Below are 23,705 nucleotides of genomic sequence, written 5' to 3'. Positions count from 1 at the left end.
CTCCCCCAAGTTTTCATCAAGAGCTACGGTATCTCCCTGGGAAGGGTGAGCTGCCAGCATTCCTCGTTCCCCCAGCTCTGTTGCACAGGCTGAATTTCAGGAAAGTGTAGCCAGTGCTGCTCACAGGGTGAGGCTCTACACCAAGCTGAGAATACTGGGGCCCCTGCTGCCTTCTGTCATGCCAGTTTGCTCGTAGGGTGGGGGTTCCATCCCAGGAGAGAAAGCCAAGAAGACCAGAGGCTACTGTCCCCACCCAGCACTCTATTCATAAAGCAGGGGTATCTGAGAGAAGTGGGTCACTGTCCTTGATCCCAGCTCCAGGGCAGTGACTCAGATTTTGCCAAGGAGGCGAGGTAGGCCATGACTAGAAAGAATGTGGGGAAGTTCAAACCTAAGGGTGCTCTCAGAAACAAGGAGATTTGGGTGGTAAGCAATTAACAAAGGCTGGTAGTTCCATGAGAGCAACAGTTGAAATTTTAGGCAACAGACAGCTAAGAAGAGCCCTTCTGGGGTCAGAACAAACCTCAAACACTGACATCAAAAATTTCCCCTCTGTAAAGGCCTGTATTTAATTGGATTGGGCTGTGGAGCAATTGCTGTCCCAGGGTATTGTCAAAAACAATAGAGCAGTCAACCAGCAATTCATGGAGCCTAACAGCTGGGTGTGATAACATCAGAGGCAGGCAGCCGAACAGAGAGACTGGGGAAGAGGCAAAGACAGCCCTGATAAAGCCATCATCTTCCCAAGGAGACTGTGCACGCCCAAGGCAGTGCACTGTGAGGAGCAGTGCCAGAGGCTGCTCACTGCAGGGGGTGGTGGGGGGTAGACTTCACTAAGTGAGTCCAGCCCATTCACTGAAGAAATAAGCAAACAAAAACAAGCCCTAGGTGGGAGGGGATCAGTATTCAGAGCTGCTACAGTATATCATCTAAAAAGTCGAGTTTTCAACAAAAAAGGGTAAGACATACAAAGAAATGGGAAAGTGTGATGGGATTAAAAAAAAAAATAAAGCAACAGAAGCTGCCTGGAAGAGGGCCCAGATGTTGGATTTAACAGGCAAAGACATCAAAGCAGCCATTATATATATATTCAAAGAGCTAAAGGAAATCATGCTTAAAGAAGTAAAGACAGGTATGATGACAATATCTGATCAATTACAGAAAAAAGCAATAAAGTATGAAAATGAACCAATTGGAAATTCTGGGGTTGAAAAGTAAAGTAACTAAAATGAAGAATTCACTAGAGGGCCCACAATGGTAGATATTAACTAGCAGAAGATAGAATCAGTCAACTGAAGGACAGAGTGATAGAAATTATGCAGTTCAGATGACAGGGAGAAAAAAATAATGAAAATGAACAGAGTCTCAGAGAAATGTGTGATATCATTAAGCATACCGTCATTCACATAACACAGGTACCGGAAGGAGAGGAGAGAGAAAGGAGCAGAAAAAGTATTAGAAGAAATAATGGCCAAAAACTTCCCAAATTGGATGAAAAACAATCTACATATCTAAGAAACACAATGAACTCCAACGAGTATAAACATAAAGAAGTCCACACCCAGGAACATCATGGTAAAAATTTTGAAAGATAGAGAGAAAACCTTGAAAGCAGTGAGAGGAAGATGACTCAGGTTGTACTGGGTAATCCCAATAAGGTTAACAGCTGACTTGTCGTTGGAAATAGTGGAAACCAGAAGGCAGTGGGATGACATAGTCTAAGTCAAGGAAGAGAAAAAAACCAAGGATTTTATATCCAACAAAGCTATCGCAAAAATGAAGGTGAAATAAAGACATTTTCAAATTAAAACAACAACAACAGAATTTGTTGTCAGCAGACCTGCCTTGCACGACATACAAAGGAACTTCTTCAGGCTGAAAGCAAATGACCACAGATAGTGGCTCAAATCCATATGAGAAGATAAAGAGTGCCAGTAAAGGTGATTATGTAGTTATAAAAGACAGTGTCAATGCATATTTCCCCCTTTCTTAAGTGACTTAAAAGGCAATTTTATAATATGTATATAATTATATTGTTGGGCCTGTAACATTTATAAAAGTAATGTATTTGACAATAACAGCATAAAGGAGGCAAATGGGAGCAAAGCTATATTGGAAAAGAGAAAGGAAATTACACTGCATGGTAACTCAGATCCACAGGACAAAATGAAGAGAACCAGAAATAGTAAATAGGAAGGTTTACAAACTCTGGCAACATATACTTGCTTTCCTTTCTTCTCTCAGCTTCTTTAAAAATGTGAAGTTATATACAGTAATAATAGCATATATTTTGGGGTTTGTAGTATGGATAGATGTAATGTGTATAATAATAGTTGAACAAAAAGGAAGATGAAATAAAACTGTATAGGAGTAATGTTCCCATATCTCACTGGAATTTTGTGAGTAAAGGATTAAAGGTTACACTAGAAAATATTCACTTAATGCAGAGGAAAGCAGTAAGTGAGATAGAGAGGAAAAAAATGACAGAGACGTCAGTGCTCTTGCCACCTTCAAATGGTTTTTATTATAAGGGTATAAACTAAATATTAGAGTTTGACTGTGTTTAATTCTACTTGAAAAGAAATTTCATCAGCCTTCTTTGGGTAGAGCCCTCAGCTGTCTCCTGTTTATTCTGAGTCTTTTTGTCAAAGGTGTTATTTTAAATGCTGTATTCCGAGCATGCCCAGGGCTGACCTGGCGGTTGTAAAGATAAAGGGAGCAGCTGCAGAGTGAGAAGAAGCTTGGGACCCAGAGTTTACTCTGGGGTTGGAGTGTCCTGGCTCTGCTGCTGTCTGCTTTGTGACCTCAAGCTGGTCCGTTTCCAGCTCTGACACTGAGTGTCAAATGGTCACCTGAGCACTCGGTGAGACAGTGACTGCAGTGCTTGTCCAAGCTCATCCTTTCCCCCTGCCCCCAGCAGGTCATGTGTGGGAAGGGGAGAGAGGGGACTCAGGTCCTCTGCCTCTGTGATGACACTGTGCCCTCTGCAAGCAGAAAGGGGAGGGCTGCTTTGCCACCTCTGGGCCTTGACTTCCTACTGGCAGCACCCACCAACTCAGATGCTGGACTGATGCAGTGCATTAGATTAGAGGATGTCAGGTATGGTCTGTAAGGCAGGTGGTTATGGACCTAATTGTGTCCTCCCCCGCCCCCCCCACCCCCAATTCACGTGTTGAAGTCCTAACCTCCAATGTATTAACCCCCAATGACTGCATTTGGAGATAGCATCTCTAAAGAGGTAATTAAGGTTAAACAAGGTCATAAGGGTAGGGCCATAATCCAATAGGACTGGTGTTCTTATAAGAAGAAGAGAGGCCGGCCCCATGGCCGAGTGGTTAAGTTTACTCGCTCTGCTTCAGTGGCCCTGGGTTCGCCCGTTCGGATCCTGGGTGTAGACCTATGCACCGCTCATCAAGCCATGCTGCGGTGGCATCCCAGATAGAAGAACTAGAATGACCTACAATTAGGATATACAACTATGTACTGGGACTTTGGGGAGAAAATAAATAAAAGAGGAAGACTGGCAACAGATGTTAGCTCAGAGCCAGTCTTCCTCACCAAAAAGCATACTTTAAAAAAGAAAGAAAAAAGAAAAGAGACACCAGGGAGGAGTGCACGGAGAAAAGATCCTGTGAGGCACAGTGAGAAGGCGGCCGTCTGCATGCCAAGGAGAGGCCGCGGGAGAAACCCAACCTGCTGGCGCCTTGATCTTGGACTTCAGTCTCCAGACCTGTCAGAAAACAGATTTCTGTTGTTTAAGTCCGTCCAGGCTGTGGAATTTCATCACGGCAGCCTAAGCAGACTAATACACATGTCTGATGTGGGATCTCAACGTTCTCCTTGATCCCCGCCATCATTACTGCCAATTCTGCCTCACTGAGGAACTGGGAAAGCAGTCCCACTCCACATTATAGATGTGCAAGCACGCACGATAATTACAAATAAAAAGACTGTTTTGGAAATTGTCTTCTCTCTGCCTCCCTTCAGATCTATTTCATGGTCAGCCTGTCGACAGAAGCCGTCTGAATGGTGATGTCAACCTGCCGAAGGGGTCTACGGTCTGGGTGGTGCACACAGCGATGCACTGGAACAGGGTTGCATGGCCACAGTTATCCCAGAAATGCCAGGTTTGCACTGGATTTTGATCCTGTCCCTGTTTTTCTTCCTAAAACAGTGGTGGTGGATAACCAAATGGTATTTTTAGAACTGCCTTGGAGTTTCTCTGTGTAAACCTTTCCTCTGATACATGGTTTAATCCTCACATTCAGCCTCGTTTAAGATTTGCAGAGTGCTATATTTACTTGACTTTCATTGAAGTTTCAGGGCTTTTCAGAATGCTGCTCCAAGAAATCTGATGAATACTGAACTCTAGAATTTATGCCTTACAAGGCTTAAATACTGATATGTTTGTAGGCTTTCTTATGACTTATTTTCCTCCTTTTTTTTCTAGACTATCTAGGGCAAAGCAGCTAAAAACTCCCTTGGAATTGGTGTCAGGAAGTTGTTTTTTTTTCATTAGTAAACTTTATTTTTTAGAGTACTTTTAGATTCATACCAAAATGGAGCAGAAAGGACAGCGAGTTCCCATGTACCCCTCAGAATGTCTTGTGATTGTGCCCTTGTAACCTTTCAAGGACGGAGGGGAGGATTCTCCTTTTTAGAGAAGTAATAAGTTTCTCAGCTGAATTGACAGCCTTCATTGATCAGATGGATGGTGAGGGGGTCACGCTGCCCACCTCAGTCTGTGTCTTGGGTGAGCTTGGGCCTGGCTCTGAGCAGAGAGTCACTGTGTCTAGGAGATGTCATTGGCAGGCCCAGATCTAATTCCTGGGGAAGACTTCCCGCTGCTCACAACCTCAGGCTGTGTCATTCTCTGGGAAGAATGTGTAATTTAAAGATTTAAATTCTAACTCCTGCCTTTTCAAGACATTGTTGGCTTTGTATCTCATTGACCCTTAGCAAGGCCTAGTGTCACTTAATTTTAACTCAGTAACTTGTCATCTACAAAGCCTTCACACACACTCTTTCTTAATTGAGATTTGCAGCAAACTTCTAAGGTGGGCACTTCTTCCCCACTTCGTGACCCAGGACTTGGGCTCAGAGTCGTGCTGTTTGGTGGTTAGGGGTGGAGATGGGGTTCTCCATGCACTCTGCTCCAGGCCTGGTGTCTCCTGAAGGGGGCATGTCTGCCACTGGGGGGGTAGATGTAAGCCTTACATCTGAAGAGTTAGATCTATACTTAAATCTTTAACTAGTTCAAAATATTATGTGTAGTAAATTTAAGTGAAAACATTTATTTAAAGGAAAACCTATCAACAGCAGTACCAGTTCATGGTAGAAGTCATGACCCCTGAGTGCCTGCCATTCAGGAAAAAATGTAGTGTCTGCGCTAACTCTGCAAGATGGCCAGAGTGGAAGTCACAGGCTTGCTGTCTGTGCAGCCTTGCTATTGTCCACAGACTGATTTGGGGTCAGATGGCCCTCTTCTCTGAACCTTGCCATCCTCACTGAGACTGGGAGTGATGCTTTCCCTGTGGCTGGGGCAGCCTTTGTGGTGAGGAGCAAATGACAGGGAGGAGTACACACAATTCAGACCATTTTGGGCATCCCACCAGTGTAGCATAGTAGATCGGGGGTGAGGGGTCGGGAGGGGGCCGTATCCGGGAGAGGGGGGACACCCAAGTGCCCAGAGTTTGTGATTCGCTTGAGATCTGATAGGTGAATTAAACCCGGAAGCCAACCAAGAGCCCAAGGGCTCTGACTCTGCGTTAGTTGGGTTTCCATGACATTTCTCTGCCTCTCATTTGTGGTTGATGAATGTGCTGATGCACCAGGTACTGCTTAACTGAGCGATGCTGGGAGAGCTTTCAGCTGCATTGCTCTTATGAGCTTTGGCCCAATGCAGGATGTCTCGGCCTGATCCAGAACTTCATTTGTCTTCATATATCGTGCTTGCTTTCTTCCTGTATAGTATTCTGGAGAGAGGTGAATGTGTTCACACTTGCCTGATGGGTATGCATCTGGCCCCTTCAAGAACGTAGTCCTCACTGAACCCTGGTGATGGTGAGGCGGGCTCGGCGAGCTGAGGAGTTGAAAGAAAGATTTCTTGGACTCTCAAGGTCTGGTAGCAGTAGTCTTCTTTTATTCAGAGAATAGCATGGAGACAGGACCCATGGGCAGTGAAGGGCTGCAAGCATGGGGACAGGACCCATGGGCAATGAAGAGCTGCAGTGTGTTGAGGGTTAGGGCTAAATTTATAAGGTGTGGGTATGTGACTTATTTTTACTAGACGAAGGAAAGATCATGTAAAAAGTCATTAAAATGGTATCAGTGCAGGTGGGGTCTGGTTATTGTGTAGTCGTATAACTTGAGATATGAATCGTGTCATATAGACTGGCATGCAGGCCAGGACACCTTGAGCTTCTCTCCCTGGGGCAGCCTTGATCCACATCAGTGGGGCCGAATGATAGTTCTGGGGGTGTTAGATGATACATATCTGGGACTGGCTGAGTTCTCCAGAGGACGTTCCGTCTGGTGGAGGCCTGCCACACTGGCTCTCCCGTTAGTGTCCTGGCCTGCACGGAAGGAGGCAGGGCCTGGAGTGGGCTGGTAACGGGGGCCTTGAGGTGGCTTGGAGGAGGTAGCTGCTACATGCTCCCTTCCAGTTTTTAGTTTTTCTACGGATTTCTTCTAGTAGAAAATGGGAAAAGTTTTGAAAAATGAATTATTTAAAATTTTATTTTATTTTTTGAAAGGTGAATTTTGAAGGCATACTTTCCCTGATCTCTTTATTACCCAGCTGCCAAGAATGTTAAAGAGATGTGAAAGCACAGTAGAGATTTTAATTAGTTTTCACTGTCACTGCTCTTGGTGATGGTGATTTTACATGTGTTATGTGACAGGGAGATGCTTTATGGGGGCCTTTGTTCTCAACGTGTTCTCTACGTTTTCAGAACTCAGCTGAAAATTTTGGAGAAAAATAAATAACGGCAAAAGTACCTCTTGACATTTTTCTTATAGTTACACAGATATCCCAACTCGTTAGCATTCTTTTTCTAAACGAAAGCACAACTGGCTTAGGCATCTTTCTGGAGCAAGGCCACAGTGAAAGAAAGGGAAGATGGTTCTGGCAGTTTTTCGTGAGCGGTCCCTACTGCACAGGTTAGAGTGAGGTCGTCTGGGAAAGCCCACTTAAAGGTGAAGGAGGGCCCTGGTCTTGAGGTATTTGCTGATAGATCTGAAATTGCTTGGCCTCTTGAATTACCAAGTGGTTTTAGTTCACTTTGTGGTTGTCAGCATTGCTGGGTTTTATTTTTTATTTGCAGAATTGAATAGTGCTTCCTTCAGAGCTAGTGAGCATGTCCTGACTTTAGGTTTAGTTGTGCTGGTGACAAAATGACCTTTGGAACCCCCAGGAGACCTGCCGGGACCAAGAGAGTTGTCCTTTATGAGTTGGTTGTAGATGCTGTCTGTCTGTTCTGTGGTGGGTGCCTTCCCGGCCCAGCATTACGAGGCCTGAGCTGGTTTGTATCAAGTAAGCAAGAGGTTTGTTTTCGAAAGCCCAGTAGGAGAGTTGAAGGGAGTACCAAGACTTTTCAGATTTATTTGAACAATCAAAGTTCTAGAGAGTTCTTCATTGCCTACTAGCTGAAGCCCAGCTCTGTGGTCTGGTATCAGTGGTTACCCAGCATTGACCCTGTGCTGGCTCTCCAGCCCATTCTCTCTGTCCCTTAGAACACTGGGCTTCCCTGTTCCATGAATTAATTGTCCCTGAGCATGCCTGTACCTTTTGAAGTCACATCTGTCCACACTACATCTAGATCATCTTTGGCCAGATTTAAGGTTTCTTCCTCCCCTCCCTTATAGCCTGGGGCATGTGTTCCATTTTGTCTTGGTGTTGTCTTGTCTGAATGTTTTACTTCATTGTTATGCTGTTGGGTCCTTTCAGGCAGGGACCACTTCTGACTCACCTGTGCATCCCCTGTAAGTACTTGACTTGGCACCTGTTGAACAGATGGTTGAACAACTACAATTCCAGTTCCCATGTTCCCATGAACACTCTTGCAGGGCCTTGGGCCAGGCTTGCCAGCTAAGGACAGAAACACCCCCAGAGCTGTTCTCTGTCCTCTGTGCCTCGTCCCTCCAATGTTGGCCTGGTCTTCCCTGTTGGTTGGGGAGAGATGCCATGGCAGATGTTGCTGTTAAGTGTGAGGACACTGAGTGTCAGATAGTGCCTCTCCCTGCCTAGTTGAGCTCCCTCACTTGCAGCACTGCTGGGCAGCTTTGAGCACCGTCTGAAGAGATACATGGGCCTCAGAATCACTCTAGTGACTCTCTTTTTAAATTGCTTTTCTTGGGTTTTCATCATTCCTGGCACTGTCAGCTTTGCAATAAGAGCTGTGTGTGGTCAGGCTACCATGGGAGAGGCCCCTGGAAGGCCTCCTGTGAGGGTTCTCTTTGCCCTGATCAGGAGGACACTCCAGACCACCCTGTGAGAGGCTACCTGTGAAGGGGAAACACTGATTAGTGGTGGAGCCATGGGACCCCTCCTCACTTCTGCCCCCTCACCCCACCTCAGCTCTGACAGGGCCCCACTGGGAGGGAAGGATTGGGAACGGCTGACTGGGAGGGCGTCCTGGGGAGGTATCCTGACTTCTCCGGTTTGGCCGTGTCCTCTCCTCCTTGCACAGATGCACAGATGAGATAAGGGAAAGAAAGGACTCTCTCCTTCGTCCCAGTCTAACCTCCCAGCCGGTTAGCCAGAGCTGGTTTCTGATATTGGTGCTATCACATCACGTCCTTGGAGAGAAAAAAGAAAAACAAAACAACACAACAGCCTAAAAAAAACCCCGAAACCAACACAACTGAGTAGCTGAAGCTCTACAACTCTCTGTCTAGAGAGGTCTCATGTAAAAGTCAGGACTGCTTGCTTTTTATTTTTATGTGAGAATGTGGAACACTGAAGTCCTTTGAGTCTCCTCTACGTGGTGCACCCAACAGTGACTGGTTAAAACGGTATTCCAGTTTTGCAGCTAAAGTAAGCAGATGGTATACCACTTTGCCAGAGATTTACATATAGTAAAGCTTGCAAAATGTGCGACCCACTTTATGTTTCTGAGGTACGTAGAAGACCAAGGCTTCACTCCCCGATGCTGGTTTGTTGGTGTGGAAGCTAAAATTGGACTAGTTGGGTGCTGCCCACTGAGGCCTTGGGCAGATTGGCTCCAGTCTCCTGGTGCACTGCCTTGTTCCAGAAATAGCGTTGTCTTCCTGGCATTTCATTGATCTGTGGTGGTTGCTTTGCACTTATTGCCCTTTATGGAATTGTGTTGCTGCTCAGAAAATTTTATATTCTCTCATGAATCCAACTTTGACACTTTTGAATTAGAAAACAAACCTTCCTGGTGATTATGAAAGTAAAGTGAACCCACCCAACTCAAGTCTTCTGAAGCCCCTGGAACTTTCAAATTATTGTCAGTCCTGCTCTGTCAGTGGTAGTCTAGAAGGAAATAACGTATTTGGAGAGAAGCTGTAAGTGCCTCTTCAGGCCCACGCACCATCCTCTGAAGGAGCTGGGGTGAGGACAGCGAGGGGTTTGGCTGGATTGGAAACTGCATGATGCGATGCCAGCACACAGGTGCCAGAACATGAAGTAAGCCTGAGGCCATCTTACTCGATAAGCCCTAGGAGCTGGATCTCTTTTCCCAAACCTCCATTAGCATGGAGTTTTGAAAGTTGCTTGGGTATTGAAGTACTGCACTAATAATTTGTTTTCTAGTACACAAAACCAAAGCCTGGCTTCACGGTTGCTCACTGACCTCACATAAACCAGAACGCGGAGCTCCCCATTCTGAAAAGGCTTTGGCAGCACTGTGCCCATATCTGACCAACCCCTCTGGGAGCCGGTGTGGGGGCCCAGCTTCCCCTCCAAGAGTGCACTTTGCTGTTAGGTTTGTGAAAAGGTGCCAGACAGGTCCTTGGGACTGTAGGTCGCCTTAGTAGGCTGACCTTGGTCAAGGTCTGTGTTTCCTCACATTGGACCTGCCGTTTTTGTGTGTCCATCCACTGCCCAAGTGGCTCACTTTCCCTGCAGTGCTTCCCTTGACAAACCTGAGAGAGGACGTGGGAGTCTTTATAAGGAGAGGGAGGATGCTTATTTTGTTGCTGAATTGTGGGGTGTGTGTCACCAGTGTGAACTGGGGGACAAGGTGGTAACTGTTTCCCAAAGCACCTTGACACAGTCTTCACTTATTAAACCACGATATTCCACAGAATGAGTAAAACCTGTTGGAAATCGTAAAGAGAACGGAATGACAAAAAAAACACAAAGTAGTCATACAAAAAGAGCAGAGGAACCCCTGCTAATGGGGTTAACAAGTCACCATAGAAACTAGGTCCTGAGTCATGACTTGCTGGTTCAGGGGTGGGTACGTTTCCCATTCCACCTTCCCGTTGAAATATACAGTATTTATATAAGCACTATCTCCACCATCAGAAATTCAGAACATTATGTACATACTTTTTACTTTCGTATTAGTTGGTATTTTTGACTAGGTTGTGTCTGTTTATCCTGTTCACAAATTTTTGTGTTTTTTAAAATTTTATTTTGAAATATTTTGATGAAAATATTTCAAGGTGCTTAATTTCAGCTTAGGAAAGGAAGTCAAACACGAATGATGCAAGAAAAGAAGCTGCTGCCATCCTAAAGTTCTCTCTTGTGCCTTCTCTGGAGGAGCCATTTCCTCTCTGGTGTCTCGTGTTGCTTAATGTGAGAGCTGGAGATTAGGTCAGAGACTGAGGAACCTGAGGGGCACTTGTAGTGTGCGTGGGGTGGAGAGGGAAATATTGTTTAGTGTGTCTTGGATCTGAGATGTTTTCTTTTAGGGGGTCCTGAAAAGGGATGGCAGGCAGAAAATAATATTCTAATAAACCTTGTTAGATTAAAATAAGATATGTGAAAGTGCTTAAAAAAATGAACTCTACAAGTGAAAAAGAGTGTGCTTTCTATTAGCATTTGGTCGTAGCTTGATTTAACGTGCCCTGTGCTCTGTTTTGCCTGCTGGAAAGAGTTTTGGACTAGTAAGGCCTGTTTTTGGGTTCTGACTTCCCTCTGTAGCTCATGGCCCTCAAGAGCACCTCTACTCTTGTGAGCCTGGCTCCTATCTGTGAAACTACCACCCAGAAATGAGGCACGAGGACTGAGCAAGCCAGGGGGTGTGGATGTGGATGGCATTTGTGAGCCATGTTGTCATTGCTCACCTCATACTCCTCCAGTGAGGTTTTCTACCTGAGAAGATCTCTAGACAAGGTGTTCCTATGCGTGGAGATCAGATGAGGCAGGTTGAGTGGCCAGAAGGCATCTTGGGCTGGGCGGTTCTTGGTCTCCTCCTCTCTTGACCTTCTCCCATGGGTTGGAAGCATGATGAGAAATTTGGTCCTTTACATGAATCCACAGCAGATGTTGATTAAGTCGAGGAGGAGCATGACGCTGTAAGTAGACTGAGGGGATGAGTGATGGGTGGGAAAGACAGAAGGCTGCTCTTCACAAAGGAAGCGTCAGGGGCAGCAGCTTGAGTTTGCACCTACCATGGCCCGCAGAGTGACCACTCCACTGAGGGGACTCAAGGAAGGTAATTGGCGTTTTCAGTCTTGCATTTTTACACAGCGAGCCATAAAGCTGTGTTTTGCACTGTTTTCCTGTAACTCTTGATTTCATGCAAAAGAGCTAAACATGTTGGAGGGCCCTGCCGTCTGGGATCCGTAGACTCCCTGTTCACAGTCCAGGGAGGTGTTGCCGCATCTCTGCTCCTCTGCCCTCCTCGACAACTCACTTTTGTGGGGAATGGTGGCTGCTGGCCACTGTTATTTTGACAAAATAGCTGCTGGGTGGACTAAAGTGGCCATTGTGGGCATTTCTGGTTAAATTAATGTAAATGTGAGTTCATTTGTGTTGAAATTTTGTTTGTCGTTAATTTATAAATCCTTTTAGTTTTATAGTAATTTAAGAGCTCCAAAGAAAAAGAGTTTATACTTAATTTTATGTTTATATTGCCTATTTTAAACAATATAAAGAAGATTTAGTTAACTCTGGGAGTTCTTTGCCTTCTCTCTTTGAAGTATAAGAAAGATTTGCTATAAGATCTCTTCTTTTGGCTGCTACAAGTTGTGATGAATTGAGATGGTTCTTTCCAGCCTCCCCGCTGACTCTTTTTGTGGGAACTCTGCCCCACCAAGCTCATGGTTCTCATGGGAGCATGCATGCCGCGATGTGACCCCAGCTGTCCGGCTGAGGGCACCTGGCCCAGGTTAGTCTCTTGGATTACCTTCCACGGAGAAGTGGACGGGAGACTCAGAATCCATGCATTCGCCCTCTTCAGTGGCTAGAGCTGGAGAGTTTAAAGTTGGGGGCTGTCGGCTGCCTTGACGCCACCATGTGCACAGGTTCATTTGCAGGGAGGAGGGAGAATGATATGGGTGAGCAGAGCAGAGCTGAGAAGAGTTGTCTGTGCTGCAGGCATTGGGGTACAGGGCCAGCTCAGCCATATTCCTGCTCAAGTTTTGTAAGTCAGTCCAGAACCCTTATGGCAAACATGGCTTTTTGCTTAAACTCATCTGAACTGGGTTTTCCAACCTGCAGCATAAGTGTCCTGGCTGTCAAGTACAGTGTTTTGGCTTGGATAGCAGGAGTACCCAGAATCTGCCCTAACTGTGACAGCCTCGTCACTGAACCCCCAAGGTCTGAGGGGATGGAAACACTGTCAGAGCAATATGCAGAGGGAGTTCTGTATCTGGGGTGTGAGCCACCGCCCCTGGGAGGGCACCCCCCCTCTTTGCACTGTGAGCCCAAGGAGCCTTGAGCAGCTGTGGCCACACTTACACTCCATTCCCTTAGTTGAAAGGACAGACCCCTCCCAAAGGCAGGCGGAGGAGAGAAGCAGAGTCTGGGGTGGTCGCTGGAGGAGGTCAGGGTCCAGCTCCCAGGTGGCCAGCTCTGGGTAGGGGGAGGTAGAAGCAGGCACCGGCCAGGCTTTACAGCCTTGGGTTTGGATGGGAATAGAAAAGGGAAGTGAAAGAACAGACTCAGGCAATGAATGGGGCACACCCAGCCCAGTGTTGGGGCTTAGAGTCCCTACCTAGCCCTGGAGGAGCCAGAGAGTTCTTCTAGCTGCATCTCCTGGAACCAAGCTTGGAGTAAGTGCCCTGGGGGTGGGTGCATCTGGATCTGCGATGACAGCTTCTTTCATTGCCTGGGGGGTCTTTATGAAGCCCCACTCAGAGATAAGCTGACCCACAGGTCAGAGGGAAGCCACTGTCCTCATCTCTTTGGCTGTTGGTCTTCTGGGAACTGCATGTCTTCATTGTCAGTGGGAGTTGGTAAACACAGGATGGTTTCCTCGGTTGTTTTACACACCTATTTGGAAATTTCTGTGTACTACTGGGAGGCCTTCCTGGCCAACATACAGGCGAACTTTCAGTTAATTATGTGAGGGTTTTGAGTGGCTGAATTGACAATGGAGCAAGGCCTGAGACTTGTGAGCGTCATGGAGATTTCTAGGAGAGAGAAGAACGGTGTTGACACTGGTGTGCGTTGTCTTAGTACCAACAGGCAGCTCTTACAGTGGACAGTGCTCAGTGCAGTGTTTCCATTTCTTTGTTTGTTTGTGGTATTCTGGGAAACTTATGTGATAATCAAATGACAAAAGCAGCCTGGTGCATGGGAGTGGGAGGAGTAACATATAAGAACACTAGGTCGATTCCCCTCAAGAAACAGCCTCCACCCGGGGCGCCCCTGCCTGGGAAGAAGGGAACAGCAGGCCAGCCCATCACACAGGGGAGGGTTTCAGAAGAGGTTTCCCCAGCACCAGTGTGGCCCTCAGAGTGTCCACCATTGTTTTTTTGGTTACATTTCTTGTGATGCATTTCTTGACCAGGCCTCCATGTCCATCTTTGTGTCTCTAAGGCCTGGTCCCTGAGAGCCCCTCACTTTGGTTGAAGAGATTGTCAGTTTATAGAGAACAACAGCATGCAGTGTAGAAGCAAGAAAGAGCAGGTGCTTGAGGAAAGCGGCTGAAGTGGGGGTGTGGGAAGGCTTGTTCTAGCAGAGGGGGCCAGAGGACCCTCCCACCTGCAGCTGCTGCTCGCACTTCCCTCACGTCACATCTGCTTATTAGTAACACGTCTTTCTCGTCCCTCAGATCTGAGCGCCCAGGCCCGGGGTTGGCACCCGTGTTGCTCAGCACAAACACTTTTAATCACTTTTTTCAGGGCGACTTACTTTCAAACTAGTTCCTACAGAAAATCCCCTGAAGTTTCATGGACTGTAGATGAGCCACAAGGGGCTGGGCTGTGGTTTTTAGGTAGGAGGTGAGGGGGCTGCCCTCCGTTGTCCTCTGAGGAAGAGCAGCCTCACAGAGGGCGGCCAGCCAGGAGGTCTGAGCAACAGGGGACCAGGGTGGGAGCCAGAGGAAGACGCTGATGGAACAGTTCATGGGCCTCGCCAGTGTGGGGTGGAGACAGACGAGGGGGCTGCAGAGGGATTGGTCGGAAGCCAGGCGGCATGTCTCGGGTGCTGAGGCAGGTTGAAGTCTGGATCTGTGGGGAATATAGAGCAGACAGAATTCCTGATGCATCGGGTGTGAGAGGAGGAGGAATCCAGGAGCCTGCTGATTTTGTTTCTTGGCTGGGGCGAGTGGAAGGATGGTTCTGCCGTTGACTGAGATCGGAAAACCACGGGGCTGAGGCGGGAGCTGGAACACTCTGGGCTTGTCCTGCTCAGAGGCACATGCCCCTGCCCGTTGTTTAGAGGGGTATCCGCAGGCCCACCCAAGGTGCCTGACTCCTCCACTGGAGTCGGAGATGTACATTTGCATCTGGGTTAAGGCATTAATGTTATATCAGCTACCGTATTCATTAAACTAATGAGCCAGGTGAGTTAATTAAATTGAGTGAACCCAGTGCCCCTGCTTCCCTTGTTCAGTGTCACAAGCAGAGAACAGGGCTTGGGGACACAGGAAGCAGGAGGTAAAGATTGAATGTCTCCTGCTGAGCAGAGGCCGAGTGGGGCCCTGGGTTGGGTTGTTGCGTCCTTTGTCTCTGCAGGTGAGAATGTACACCAGCTGTGGCACATTCTTATCTTCCCGGGCTTGGCTTTCTTAGGCACATTTCTTTCCTGCATTTAGACTGCGTTGGGCAGTGTTCTGGGTTGGAGCTTTACTCAAAATGAACTTCTCTCTCCTGGCCCGAGGCCCTCTGCAGATGCAGGAAGTAAGAGAGAGCTGGGTCCCGCTCCGAAGGGGAGGGAGGAAGTGGGCCTCCCTACAGGCTTTCTCCAGCCCAGGGGGAACTTGGTGCCACCTCTTAAGAACAGGATCCTAATGGACCTCCGGTCCCCAGACACAGAGCAGCCACCTTTCTTCTCTTGGGGGCTGCGACGGGATCTCCTTCCACCCTCTCTTCTCTGACTGGGGGGCTGTGGATTCCTTCCAGGAGCAGGTGGATCCTCATTTTACCCGTGAGGAAACCAAGGCCTTGAAAGGGAACATGGCTCCGCCCGGCCCGCCCCATGGCATAGTGGTTGGGTTCCTGCGCTCTGCTTTCGCAGCTGGGATTCGGATCCCAGGCTCGGACCTATACACCGCTTGTCAAGCCAGCTGTGGTGACAACCCACATACGAGATAGAGGAAGTTTGGCATGGAATGTTAGCTCAGGGCCAATCTTCCTCACACACAACAAAACAACAAGTGCAGTGTGGGACTAGGTGCGTGGCGGGTTAGGGAAAGCCAGGGAGAGAGACTCGCATATCTGCCACCTCTGTGCACCAGGCTCTCGTGGGTGTCGTACATGTTTCTTTACATGTGTGCCTGCCCCTCAGTGCATGCCAGTGAGTAGGTGTTGTTATTCCTGTTTTACAGATTGTGAAACTGAGGCAGAGAGAAGCTCAGTAGCTCTTGCACAGTCACTTGTAGAGGAGGAGGGATCTGAGTGACTTTAACTGAGCAGGTGCCTGGACTCCACTAACTAGCAGCTCTGGGCCTCTGCAGGTTGACGCAAGGGTCCAGGCCTCAGAAGGCAGGTGTTGAGAGCCCTCTGGACAGAGTGTCCCGGGCCTGCTGGGCTTGGGGCCAGAGCATAGGAGGGCCAAGACCAAGGCCTTCCCTCTGTTCCCCTTCCCTCGAGCTGCCCAGGTGCCCTCCACCCTTGTCTTTGTTCCTGGGGCGTCTGGCCTTTCCTGCCCAGTGAATATCTGAGCCTTCGAGGCAGGCAGCATTCCTTGCTTTTTGTGGTCGGGAGACATATTTGACTTTGCTTCAAAGATTAAGATCTTTCCTAGGCGGTTGGCTTGTTTGAAGCAGAAAAAAATGAAAGGACTGCTTGCTTCCACTATTCTCAGGCCTTTTAGGGTGGGGAGGGGCACAGAGGGCTGGAGCACCCAATGGGTGAAGAAGTCCCGAAAGTAGGCAAATTAAAATAAAGGAAGGCCTAACTCTGCCTGCCTCCCAGAACCTATCCCTTCGTTCTGCTTTTCGTGACTCATTCCCACCCCACAACCCCTCTCTGCTCTGCATCCGATGGCGGTGTCCTTCGTTCACGTTCTCTGCTTTAACCCTTCTTGGCAGCATTCTCAAGTCTGTCTTATTTAAGGAAGAATGGATTTTAGTGTGTTCTCCTCACCCTAGTAGCCATTCCTCTGTCCACAGCCATTCTGTCATTTTCTTTGCATCGAAAGTTGATTCATAGCATTTAAATTTTTGAGTTGTCAGGCAGAGGCACACATGCATTCATTCATTCCACATATAAGCCGGAGAGATTTTCTGCTGCCATTGGCTATTGTTCTGAAATATTTAGAATCCAGGCCTTCCTGGTCCTTGCCTATGTGCCACATCTTCCTTTGCTGGTGACTGGCCTGGGCAGATGCAGGGAGCAGGATGTGAGCGGTTGACAGTGAGTGTACTGAGCCTGCACACGAGCCGTGCTGCCTTTTCCCTGACGTGGAGCCTCTGGTTTGCTGGTCACCCTTGCCTCTGGTCGTTCTGGAGATGCTGTTTCTGTTCATCTGGAGACACTTACCCATCCCTGTTACCACAGCCACCTTGGCTCTGGTCCAGTTTTCGCCATCCGCAGCTGCACCCCACCCCACCCCAGGTTTGGGCCTGCGTCCTGGAGTTGTTGTCATTCTCTTATTTGCTAGGCTTCAAGGAATTGGTGGCCCCGAATCCCAAAAGGTCCCAAAGCCCCTGTTGGGTGCAGAGCAGGTCTGGGTGAAGCCCTGGGTAGCCTCAATTCCCAGCGGGCTCTAGGGGGCCATGGGAACAGAGGCTGATTTGGGTGCCATGTGGTAGAGATGTGTCTGTTTCTCTCTGGGTTGGATCGGCAACACTAGGGTTGCCTCAAAGCACCTGCTTTCTCGGCATTGAGGCCAGCTTCCACCAGAGAGTGTGTCTGGGTGGTGAGGCCCAGGCCTAGCCAGGAGATATTGGGGTGACTGGCTCGACCCAGAGTTAAAGAGAGGGCAAAAGATTTGTCTGGTTGACTGCCTGCTGAAGTGGATTTTTCACTTCTCTGTGCTCTTCCCATTTCCTGGATCCTGGCAGTAGTCTCCCTGCCCCTGTGTCTTCCTTTCTCATGAGCTGAGCGTACCTCGTTCGGAGAGCAAAGCATCGTTCTTTCCCAAGCATTGTGCAGTAAGTTTAACTGGTGGTTATAATTTTTATTCTCATCATAACCGTTTATTGAGTGCCTGGTATGTGCGACTTTAGTCAAGGTAACTAATGTTAACTGCTATAACAACCAAGTCCCTAATCTCAGTGGCTTCACACAACAAAAGTTTATTTCTTACGCAAGTTAAGCTCAGTGTAGGTTGTATGTGGAGGAGGGGCAGGGAGCGAGGACTCTGCTCCATGTAGTCTCAGGGACCTAGTTTCCTTCCATCCAGTGACTCCACCTTACCATGGGGCCTTGAATTAACCATTCCATCCCCTGCATCCAGCCAGGAATCTGGGGGTGAGAGAGGGTCAGAGGATCCTGTGAGTGGTTTTCCTATCTCCATCTAAGCTGGTGTGCATCCCTTCTGCACTGTGTCACACAACTTCACCGAACTGGAAGGGGCTGGAGAGAGTCACCTGTCAGTGTGCCTGGAAGAAGGACAAAGCCAGGCCCCGGTGAGCAAGTGTAGGCGGCCACAGACGCTGACGGTTTGTCTGCTCAGTGGGTGTTTGTTAGACCCCAGGTCTGTGTTTAGGCTGGAACTAGGCACCAGGAGGATATGGAAGAAGCAAGGAGTTTAAGTCCCACACTCGTGAGACACAAGGTGCCCAGCCAGTCCTCCCACGGTCACACGAGAGGTGCCTTATTGTGAGGCACAGATGGGTGGCCATGTCCGCAGCCTCGGGGAGGAAAGGCCGTCCCAGGACAGGCTGCAGGCGCTAGGGGCAGCTGTCTCTGGGTTGTTACTAGTGGAGGTTTTCGGTGCCGGTGAGCAGTGTGACGCCGCGTCGATCAGCGATTGTGGCTATCCCGGACTTGGGGTTTTGGGAGAAAACTCTTCCTCTTTCTGACTCCCGACGTAGCCTCCTCCGCAGGGCTGCCTCACACTCTGACTCACTCCAGCCTTCCATCTGACTTTCTCTCTTGTGCTGCCGGAGCTTGGAGAGCGGAGGCCGGGGAAGATTTACTCTTAGCCCCCTTGCTGCCCACCCCACAGCCGTGGGGTGGCCTGGGCTGGGGGCGGGGAGAGCGGCTCCAGTTGTGTTTGGGCTTTTTGCTTTGGGTCGGTTCTGATACTTCATCCTTTGTCTCCACGTGACCTTGAGAAAGTCACCCTGTTTGGATGTCAGTGACCTCATCTGTGCAACTCCTTTTTAAGATTATTTTCGCGAGGACCCCAGTGTATAAGACAGATAAAAGTGGAGCTCTGTGGTTAGTCCCTCCCAGCTAACTCCAGCTCAGCAGCCCTGAGAGGTCACTGAGCCGGAGGGGCCTCCAAAACCCTTCCCAGGCCTGAGATTCCTTGTTCTGTGGAGGAGGAGGGCAGGCAGACCTTTCCCAAGACTGGTTCCTTGAGAGGCTGCCGACAGTCATTGCCAGCCCTCACTAATCCCGTGAACCTGTGTGAACATAATTCCTCTCCATCTTGCTTATGCTCCCTTCCATCACCATCTCTCCTGCCCCCACACAGGTGGAAGGAACATTATTGGGTTTGCTGTCGATTTGATGACCTGTGTTCTCTTGTCAAAGGAGGTCACAGGTCCCTCACAGAGTGGGGAGAGGAGCTTCCTTCTTTCTTCTTGCCCCCAAGAAAAAAATGCCATTCCCCTAAACTCCCACACGCTCTCTGTCCTCTTTACGTGTAGTTTTTCTTCCTGATGAGCTCTGGTCTTCAAATGGCAAAAGAGGGACCTTGGGAATATAAGAATCCTTGGCGAATTACCTTAAATTAATGAGACTAATAAAGAAAATCGAATTCAGCTGTGCAAATTAGCTTTCTGTTCTGGGTCTTGATGACTTAAATTTGCAGATCTTAATTAAATTCCCCCAAATAACCATGAAGTGGCTTCTAAGGTCCTTCTGACCTAAAAGCTTCTCTGATCTGTGGACTCTGTCAAGTGTAAAATTAGTCTGTAGATGTTCCCCTTAAAGCATTTCTATCCCCAGAACCTCATCATGCCTATGCTTCCACCGGGGAAGGGGCAGGCGGGTGGAGTGGGCAGGGACCCTGCAAGGGGAGGAGGAAGGGTAGGGAAAGGAAGGGGGTTCAGGAGCCTCCCTTGGGCTAGCAAGATGGCAGAGTACAGCTGTTGCCCTCTGTTGGTGGCATGTCTCCACTGACCCCAGCGATAGGGGGTGACTGCGGCCTCACTAACAAGCTGAGCAGGGCAGCCAGGCAGGGCGATGGAATGCTGGAGACACGCTGGGAAAAGGGTCAAGAGAGAAGAGCTCCTTCCTGGAGTTAATTCATACCCAGGGGGCCGTGTCTGTCTCTGGTCAGCACAGGGTGCAACTTTCAGTGACGTGAGAGGATGGCAGTAAGCTAAGTAAGGAAACACTTCCCCATGGGCACACCCCCAGACATGGCCGTCATCTTGATGTGGTCTCCTTGCCTCTGTGTTGTATCTTTTTAAATGACTGTAAGCAGGGAGAGGAATATTTCGTTAAAAATATGCATGATGCAGAACTGACGTGAATATTTTTTCATGCTATCTTGTCTTTATTATAGTCATTAAAAAATTAAACTTTTTATTGAGGTATAAAAATCAGTCATGTACAGCTCGATGCATTTTCACACAGTGAATTCACTTATGGAACCAGCACCCAGATCAGGAGACAGACATCGCCAGAGCCCCACAACCCCCCCCCCCCCGCTGCCCTCCCCAGTCGGTGCTCACCCCCCAAAGATGCCACTCTCCTGACGTCTGACACCACAGACTTGTTTGGCCTGTGCTTGACCTTCATAGAAATGGAATTGCCTAGAAAATGCTCTCGTGTGTCTGACTTTTGCCCTTGACGTCGTCTCTAAGAGTCATCTGTGTTGCTTTGTCCATTCCACTGTTGATGGGCATTTGGCTTGTTTCTAGCTTTTGACTGCTGTGAATCCTGCTCTGAATGTTCTTTACACCTTTTTTGGGTGAGCATAAGTATGCACTTCTGTTAGCAATTCCGCTCTGAATTAATACCAGGTCACAGGGTAGGTATGTGTTCAGCCTCAGTAGATGTGGCTGTACCATTTTACACCCCACTAGCAGTGTATCAGTGTTCCGTTTATTCCACATCCTTGTCAACCCTTGGGATTCTCTGTCTTTTTCATTTTAACTATTCTAGTGAGTGTGCAGAGGGATCTCATGGTTATAATTAGCCTTTTACTGATGACTCATGAGGTTGAAGAACTTTTCAATATTTATTGGCTTTATTGTGATCACTTTAACAGCCATGTAATAGTGTGTCTTAGAGCTGTTACCGAAGGTACTTACCTGTAGCTGAGCATTTAGATTGGTTCCAGGGTTTGTCATTATAAGTAGTGCTAAAGTAATCATCTTTGGACTATTGGCAAGAATTTTGTTATTGTGTACAAATTTTGATAAGTAATGTCAAATTGCTTTCTGAAGTGGTTGTTCCACTCTGAAATGTTATCAACGATGTTGATATAGAGTTTCCTCTAGGTCTGCCAACAAAGCATATTCTCATTAGAAGAACAAACAAACCTCTTTTGGAGGCCTCCTTTAGGTGATTATAGGTGTATTTAGCATTTCTTTAATTATTGTGAATGGGTTTGGCTACATTTCCAGAATGTTTACCACATGTATTCCTCTTTTATGAATTCATACCTTTTGCTGCTGGCATTGTTAGAGTTTTTTGTTAGTTTGTACAAGGACTACTGTAAAATACAGGTATTAGTACTGCAAGTCATTTCCTAGTTTCTTCCCATTTCCTTCCATCTTTTTGATTTGTATGCCTTTTGATGTCAGCAAACTGGTGAGTCTTTCCCTTGGTGACTTCTGTGAATGCCTACCCAGGCCCCTGCCCTCTCTACTGAGGTGCCAGGCCAGAGGTCCCTGGGTGCCCCCCAGGGACGTGTAGGAGCACAGTCTGCACAGGAGACTGTTTATCCGGTCATCTACACTGTAGCCCAGGCCCCAGCAGCTTCAGATGCTTGTGCGCTGGGCACTGAGGTCTGCCCACATGTCCCCCAGCGATGCTGGGACTGAGTCAGCGCCTGGGTGCCCTGCTCCCCAGAGGGTGCGGGGGACAGGCAGCATCAGCAGGGGTGTAGGAGACTGGTGGAGTTTGCAGAGCCCACTCCCGTTCTTGCACATTTGGTTCTCCCTGCAGCCCCGTGAGATGGGTGCAACTAGCCTCAAAAAGCAGGGCCTCCACTGGGCCCAGCAACTTCTCCCAGGGCCTGATGTTTGTGAGCGGGAAGACTGGCACTCAGATTCTTATCTCTTCGTTTTCCCTAAACCACATCCTAGCTGCCCAGTAAGCTCTGTGGGGCTGGCCCAGGTTCTGCTGGATCACCCCCAAAGGGAGACTAGGAATGTTCACTTTCTGTTTCTCATTCTTTTGGGCTTTGAGCAAAACCTTTGTGGTTTTTTTTTTTTGAAGATGAAGAAGATTTGCCCTGAGCTAACATCTGTGCCAGTCTTTCTCTGTTTTGTATGTGGGTCACTGCTACAGCGTGGCTGCTAATGAGTGGTGTAGGTCTGTGCCCAGAACTGAACCCAGGCCACCGAAGTGAAGTGCACCAAACAACCAGTAGGCCACGGGGCCAGCCCCAAAATCTTTGTTTTTGAGCCAGAAGCTTAGATTGGTGTGTGGAACTCAGGGAAATGTAGTAGCTCTTGGCTTCCCCAAATGTCTAAGCATTGAAATTATAACGCAGGCCTTATAATATACATTCTCAAGCACTTCATGTTTGACCAGCTTGTTAAGTTTATAATTTTCCGTTTTTAGATGATGGATCTGGGCATCCTTCTATGAAGAAATGCCACGTGTCCCTACTGGTCCGAGAACAAACATGTCCAGTAAGTTGCTGGGTGAATTAACTCAAGGGCAGGAACACAGGCCCGTCAGGTGCAAAGGTGTTGACACACTTGAGAAGACAGGGGTGTCTGGATATATGGAGACCTTCGAGAGGGGCGTTTGAATCCAGCCTATTGCTCAGTCTAGTTTTCTTAACTTCTGGAGCTTGGTTCCTTCTAGAGACAGCAGGAAGTGTAGTGTTTTGGAAAAACATGAAACTCACTTCTTGCTGCTTAACCCACTTCTTAGAGCAGAATGTGAGTTTGTGCTGAGCCAGGGCATCTATCTGATTCAGCGTGCAGTGGGCACTTTGCCCAGAGACTTCCATATCCACAGCACAGCACTATCCACTGTGGTTAGATGTAGATTATCATGTATGTGTTTTGCAGGAAAGAAAGCCTGAGACCGAGACATGTGAAGTTTCTGTAGCTCTGGGAAGAAAGGGGGCAGGTTGGAGATGTGTGCCTCTGCCACTCCATTTTGCTGTAGCCAGTGGGTGGCAAACCTCTTCATGCATCTCTTATCCTTCTAATAGAAGTTGTAGTGAATTGATTTAAAATTTTAAAGATTCTGCGAAACTTGCCAATGGAAAAGCACAATAAAGCAAACAAGAAAAGCCCCAAAGCCATATTTTATGATTATATTTAAACCATCATTTAACGTGACAAATCTTTGTTGGAGAGACCAATTTCTTTACAGGATCCCATGGTCATACCATGTTGGTGTGTGTGTGAGAGAGTGTTGCGGGAGGGGGGGAGGCAGAGGAAGAGGTGATTGAAAGGGGCCTGGCTCATCACACTCTCCATCCCTGGCCCCTCACCTGCCAGAGGACCCTGGCTTCGCTGCCTCTTGCCTGTGTTAGGTCACATACTCTCTCCTTGAGAGCACAGTGTCTCTCAGTCACCGTCCCAGGATTTCTTATCAGCTTTTGTTCCCGTTTCTCAGGACTACTGCCACCTTAGGGGATTAGGGCTTGGTGACAGCACTTCCCGGGGAATCAGGCGTGGTCTGACCCAGGAACAGGAAGCACATCATCACCAATGACATCATGACAGCAAGAGAGCACAGCCCTCGCCATGGTGCCAGGGCCCGTGCGATGCAGCGGGCTTCCACCATCGATGTGGCTGCCGACATGCTTGGCCTCTCTCTGGCAGGTAAGCCTCACAGGGCTTGCACCAGGTTCCTGGTATGAG

General features: G+C 48.2%; 1 protein-coding gene across 22 annotated transcripts in view; it reads left to right on the top strand.

Moving 5' to 3' along the window:
- Positions 1-23,705, top strand: part of INPP4A (inositol polyphosphate-4-phosphatase type I A) — a 132,456-nt gene that overhangs the window by 47,626 nt on the left and 61,125 nt on the right. For 18 of the 22 annotated variants that reach the window (XR_011503864.1, XR_006529494.2, XR_011503862.1 and 15 more), the window contains exons 2-3: positions 22,444-22,514; positions 23,458-23,666. Coding sequence is in view for 17 of the 22 variants with exons in the window: in XM_044772941.2 (XP_044628876.1) it covers positions 23,561-23,666 (106 nt within the window). In the remaining 5 variants the exon portion in view is untranslated. Of the gene's footprint in view, positions 1-4,068; positions 4,128-13,120; positions 13,192-22,443; positions 22,515-23,457; positions 23,667-23,705 lie in introns of those variants that run through there. The other 4 variants (XM_070511678.1, XM_070511680.1, XM_070511676.1 and 1 more) reach the window with 4 other exon arrangements.

This window comes from Equus asinus, chromosome 6 (assembly GCF_041296235.1).
Source record: "Equus asinus isolate D_3611 breed Donkey chromosome 6, EquAss-T2T_v2, whole genome shotgun sequence".
NCBI classification, from domain to species: Eukaryota; Metazoa; Chordata; class Mammalia; order Perissodactyla; family Equidae; genus Equus; species Equus asinus.
The sequence above is the reverse complement of the archived record's forward strand: the minus strand, read 5'-3'. Positions and strand labels throughout refer to the sequence as shown.